General features: G+C 30.7%; 1 protein-coding gene across 1 annotated transcript; it reads right to left on the reverse strand.

The window, feature by feature from the left end:
• Nucleotides 1-246: 246 nt before the first annotated feature.
• Nucleotides 247-957, reverse strand: LOC149498206 (uncharacterized). The gene is made up of 3 exons (XM_089717253.1): nt 825-957; nt 465-576; nt 247-335 (listed from the first exon to the last, which is right to left on the reverse strand). Exons 1-3 carry the CDS (start codon nt 936-938, stop codon nt 247-249), a joined length of 315 nt encoding a protein of 104 aa, XP_089573379.1. The 5' UTR covers nt 939-957.
• Nucleotides 958-5,766: the final 4,809 nt, after the last annotated feature.

The following is a 5,766-nucleotide window of genomic DNA, read 5'->3' on the forward strand; positions in this document are numbered from 1 at the left end:
AATTGGCTAATCATCAGAAAGACGTATATCTCTGACTAGATCAACATCATCTCTAGAAATAGGATATGTAGTTGGAGGATCTGTAGGAGGAGTGGGCCTGATGCATAAATGCTAATGAATCTCTGTGATCATATGTGACTGTTGAGCAAGCAACTCTGACTGCTGCATCACCAACCTCTCTAATGCAGCTTGTCCCTCTGTGTCGCCTCAGATCTAATCTCGTATATCCTTCGTTTGTCTTATTCTCTAGCAGTCGTTAGGTATATCTCTGTTATCATCAATGGGATCCTTAGACTGGTCAGACGCTTGATCCTCCTTGAATCCTTCTAAAGTCTCTTGCAATAAAGTGTTACATATATAAGTCATTACAAATTGGTTTAATATGCAAATTCTAACAATGATAACCTATGATAAAATTAATATAATCTACAATAGTTTACAATTAAAAAAAAAGACCTAAATACTTATATTAAAGTTCTCAACTCGTTTATCAACCCATTTACTTATATCATCCTTCTTTGTGTGGACCCTATGGAACAAGTCACTAAGTGTAGCTTCTCGTCCCAACTCAACTACCTGAGTTTAAATAAAATGGTGTATCCAAATATAATAGCTTAATTACATATAACCTAAAGTTATATATATATAAAGTTTAGAAAGTTCACTATACGCTTCTTATGCTCAGAATAGTACATAGAACCTCCGGTATGATAAGATGGAGGAAATCCAGTGCCTCCTTTCTCGGTACGCCTATTCTTGGATTGTTGTGTCGATTTCTTGACCTGCTAAGGTGTTGCCCACATCTAGTTCCACCTTTCCTACACATCATCATTTACATTTGGTTCTTTTCCCATACTCTTCACCTCATGTACAAGGTCCTTATATCTCTCTACAGCCTTATGATCCCATAGCCATTTAACCATATGATCAATCGCCATGTTCTAGTAAAACCATTTCTATAACCATAACATTAGCAATAAGGCACAATAAGCAACATGAAATATAAAATATAGAACAAAAAAATAAAATTTGACAGAGTTTCCCTTGTAATAATGATATTGTTAAAAAGAAACTATGATAAAATCAACACAAATATCTATAACAACCAACCATTGAAACTTTTGTAAAATATCTATGAACATGTAAATAATAAGGCATAATACTAGTATCTCAATAGCTGAATCATCAAAATCAAATGATAATACTAGTATCGCAAAAGCTTTTACCTAAAACTCACTCTAATAATAATCAAAAGTGCTTTGTGATACCATCTTCCAACTTATCCCTTTCGGACCAAGTTTCTCCCTGAATATCTTAGTGATCCGCCTTGAAGCATCACATGATGGCTCCAACCTAACATTTTATAGAAATTTACATGTACTTACATAAGAGTTGAACCGGGTAGAAAAGTCATCTTCCAATCTTCGATCAATCTCTTTCCTCATAATGTTCGGATCAAGGTTCTGTAACTCAGATATATATAAATGCTTGCATATGAAAAAAATTCATAAAGTTTAAATGACACAGAGTAAAATGAAGCAAATAAGTCAAAACTTGCAAAGTTATAAGAGGACTTACTTAACAAACGAACCTACTTCAATGCAATTAAGAAGTATACATGTATAAGTCGCTCGATGCTCTTCAACAATCATCCGTCTTCTTTTTGATTTCCCAATTGGCCAACTAGGATGAGTAAAAATTGAAAGATTTTCTTCGATTTTCTCCCCACTAATGGTTCCAACATCACCATTTTGTGGCACTCGTCAATGTCTTGTTTCAACATGTGGCTCAAAGTGGTGTGCACAAAACAATGACGTCTCTTGTACAAGATAGGCATTACCAATTGAACCTTTAACTTTTGCTTTGCTCCTAGCATTTTTTTTAAGATAACCATTATACCTATCACATCCTCACTAATTGGTTAAACATGATTTTAAAGTTGGTTAAATCTTTAGTAAACAGTTACAAAGGTATTGGATAGCGATACCTCTTGAATGGATACATCCAACGATATTGAATTGAGCCGACAACTTTTGCTTCATGAGCAATATGCACTGGAAAAATACATTAATAGTGTGTGTGCTTTTTTTGATGTAGGTCATACTGATGTCAAAATTGGTCATAACATGTGAACACGATTCGCCTAACACGCGAAATAAATAGGTTAGAGTTAAGGTTAAACGAGTACGTGTCATAAACGAGTCACCCATTTATTACACGAATATAAACGTATTGTGTTGCGGGTTGACACACGGATTTAGGCGAATAACCTGTTTATTTAAGAGTAAAGAGGTAATTTTAATATTAGATATAAATACTCCAACTAAAACCTATTTAAATTTTATTGTTGTATCAATTGTTATTTTAATTATAAATCTTGAATAATTCAAACATTTTACGTATGAAATTTTATTTTTAAATATTATTGGAGTTAAATAGGCTAAAAAAGTTAAACATACTATAAGTAGATTAAGTGGTTAGTATATAGGTCAACACATCCACTTAACCTATTTATGGTATTAAGCGGGTTACATGAGTTGTAGATGGGTCAACACGACCCACTTAACCTGTTTATGATATTAAGAGGGTTAAACGTGTCGTGTTCGTGTCATCAGTCTAATTTTCGTTTTGTGTTTTTATCAAAGTTATAAAAAATTATTTCATCCTTTAATATTGCTCCGCGCATCACGTTGGTTCTAATCTAGTAAAAATAAAAAAAAAATAAAAAACACAAAATCCATACATAGACAGTAAAATGGGCAAATATCACACGCACATTACATATATATCAAGGATATTAACCATGAAACAGTTGTATCTCAGTTGATTTTGTGTTAGGTTTTATAAGGAATAAATAAAATAAAAAAAAAAGAAGAAACTAAGAAATGGTTCAAATTGTACTTATTGTAGCAAAATCCCCGTCGTTTGGACCACCACTCATCGGCGTGGACAAAAATATGGGACAACTGATAATAGACTCATCAGCGCTAGGCTCTGCTCTCTTTTCTGTTAAGTCTAGATGTCAAAGAGAAAAAAATAAGGGGAGCACGAAAGAGAAGAAGGAATAGCAAGCGAAATAAAATCCAGTGAGAATTTTAAACTTAAAAATCCCTAGATCCAACTTTCATCGATAACAAGTTCCAAACCCATCGGTATATTTAATTAAAAAATAAAAAAATTTTATAAATATTTTAACGATCCATTTGGTTAGTAATCGATAGCTACCTTCTCCGCCATTTACATGCGCCACATTTACCAATCATTTTGGTCGTTAATTTGATTGGTTAGTATTTACCGATGAAATAGCAACCAAACTTGATCGCTATATTTGTTTAACATTTTCAAAAATTATCAAATTTATTTTAGTCATCGTCGGTAAATACCTACAGCTTAAATTGCGCAGTTAATTCGCATCCATATTTACCGATTTTTTTTAGTGTCCACCTTCTTTCTCAATTGCTCTCTTAATCTTGCTTAAAGTAAAAATATAGAGAGATATTTCATGAGCATGTGCAGATAATATATATATATATATATATATATATATATATATATATATATAAATTATCCAATTATTCATAAATTACTGCTAACAGTTATCTCTGAAGTAAAAAGTAAAAGAAAGGTAGAAAGTTAAGCATAACACCAAACATAAACTCCAAAGTCAAACAACCTATCTCTTTATTGCATTAGATTGAAAGGAAATTGCATCAAAAAAATATTCTAAAATAAGGAAAAAAAATGTAGAGCCCAATAAATATATAAAGTAATTGAAAAATATTGGATAAATATGATTTTTACTAATTAAAAATTTTTTAATGTGACAGCCTAAAGTAGGCAACTTTCTTTTTTCCACATTTACTTGTGAAAAAAATTTGAGCAATATATGTATTTTCTGTTATCATTAATTTAAGCTAATAAATAGGGGATTTGATTTTCATACCAACTTTACATAAAAAAAAAAAAAAAATTGGTAACATCTTTAATTTTTGAATTAATCTACTTAATTCTTGACATTGCAAAACCCATCAAATATTTCAATTGAACATTTATCCCATAAAATTATACTTATTGAACTTTTATTAAATAATATAAAAATCATAGTTTAATAATTTGTGTCGAAAGATGTATAAAATATTATGCTTTGTTTTTTTTTTTTAAAGGAAAATATTGTGCTCTTTGAACATATATACAATAATTGAAAAATATTCAATAATTTTACTAATTTAAAACTTTTCAATGCGACAGCCTAAAAGTAAAGGGTGCAACCTTCTTTTTGTATAATTTTTTACAATTACTTGTGAATTTATAGATTAAGCCTGTTGATGGAGACTCATAATTGAAGGACATGGGCATGTCTTCATTTCTTCACTTCATCATATCCAGAAACAGGGTACAGTAGTTGGATGCCCACGACATTGTTGGTATCAAGTATAAGTGCCACCTACACGTAATAACACTTGTTGGGCCAACCCAATCCAGTACGTGCCTTTTGTAACGGATTGAATTATTAAAGACATTATTGACTTAGCTATCATTTGTTATTTGGTTGTAAATGTGAGAATAATTATCGGGTTTAATTCATATTAAACACATTTATAAAAAGAAAAAAAGGTGAAAAGCTTTAACTGTAATTAGACCCCGAGTCGAATTAAACGGTCTCTAATAATAAAATTTGAATACCGGTGATTGAAAAAAAAAAAAAAACCAGTATTGACTCTTAAGAACACACCGACAATGGGTGGGGAAGGGGAAATTGGTTCCGCAAAACAATACATGGGTAAAATGCTAATCAGTTAACACCCACTACAGGGCCCTCTCAATTCCTTTGCCTGTTCAATTGCTAAATTAGTATTGAAGTCTCTTTGTTGCAGAAATTATTTCCAATTGGTAAAAATTAGAGCTAAGTTGAATTATTTCTTAAAAGAATTAAATTTAGTTTTGAATATCATCTACTAGTACTATCAACCCAAATTTATTTATTATTATAAGTTTTGATTCATCTTTTTTCCTATTATTCATTGAGAGATTTAATGGGCCAAAATAATATTGCGGGCTATATAACAGTGGTACCCTTCCCTGGACTCAACAAATTAGTGAAAACACATATGGTTAAAAGATCTCAAATTTGAAACCTCCCACACTTCACATAAGTGAGAAGACCAATCAGACTACACCTAATTGACAGATTTAATTCATCTTTAATTGTTAAATATTGCACTGCTATAATTTTTTCAAAAAGATTAATCTGTTATGTTTATAAGTTAGGACTCCACTCCTATCTATAGTCCATTGCATATAACATAAACTAGTTCTCTTTCAATGAATACTACCTCAATAATATTTGAATTTGAAACTAAAGTTTTTTAATAGAGATTTACAAGGTCTTGAATGTAATAATTTAAAAAAAAAAAATTCTTGATATATTAAGCTACTATGCATGCAAATGCAGAATATCCTTTGCTTTCTTTGTGCTATTCTTTTTCTTTTTTCCCCCATCATTTATGTAAGCAAACTACATAGAACGAAACCTTTGTACCAATCAAAGTAGCACTAACACTAATATATATAGTTTTTTTTTTTTTTTAAGTTATCCAAATTAGATTGGATGTATTTGGAGACTTTATTAGGATAGCACTTGGATAATTTAAATTTTTCTTGGACATTATAATTCTAATAAAATTAAATTTAGTTTGTCCATATATATATATATACACTTGCAGAGAAAAAGGGTGGTAGAGGGGGAGAGAAAAAGAAAGACAAGCA

The sequence above is a fragment of the Jatropha curcas genome, chromosome 2 (assembly GCF_041381405.1).
Source record: "Jatropha curcas cultivar XTBG-Jc1 chromosome 2, XTBG_Jcur_1.0, whole genome shotgun sequence".
NCBI lineage: Eukaryota > Viridiplantae > Streptophyta > Magnoliopsida > Malpighiales > Euphorbiaceae > Jatropha > Jatropha curcas.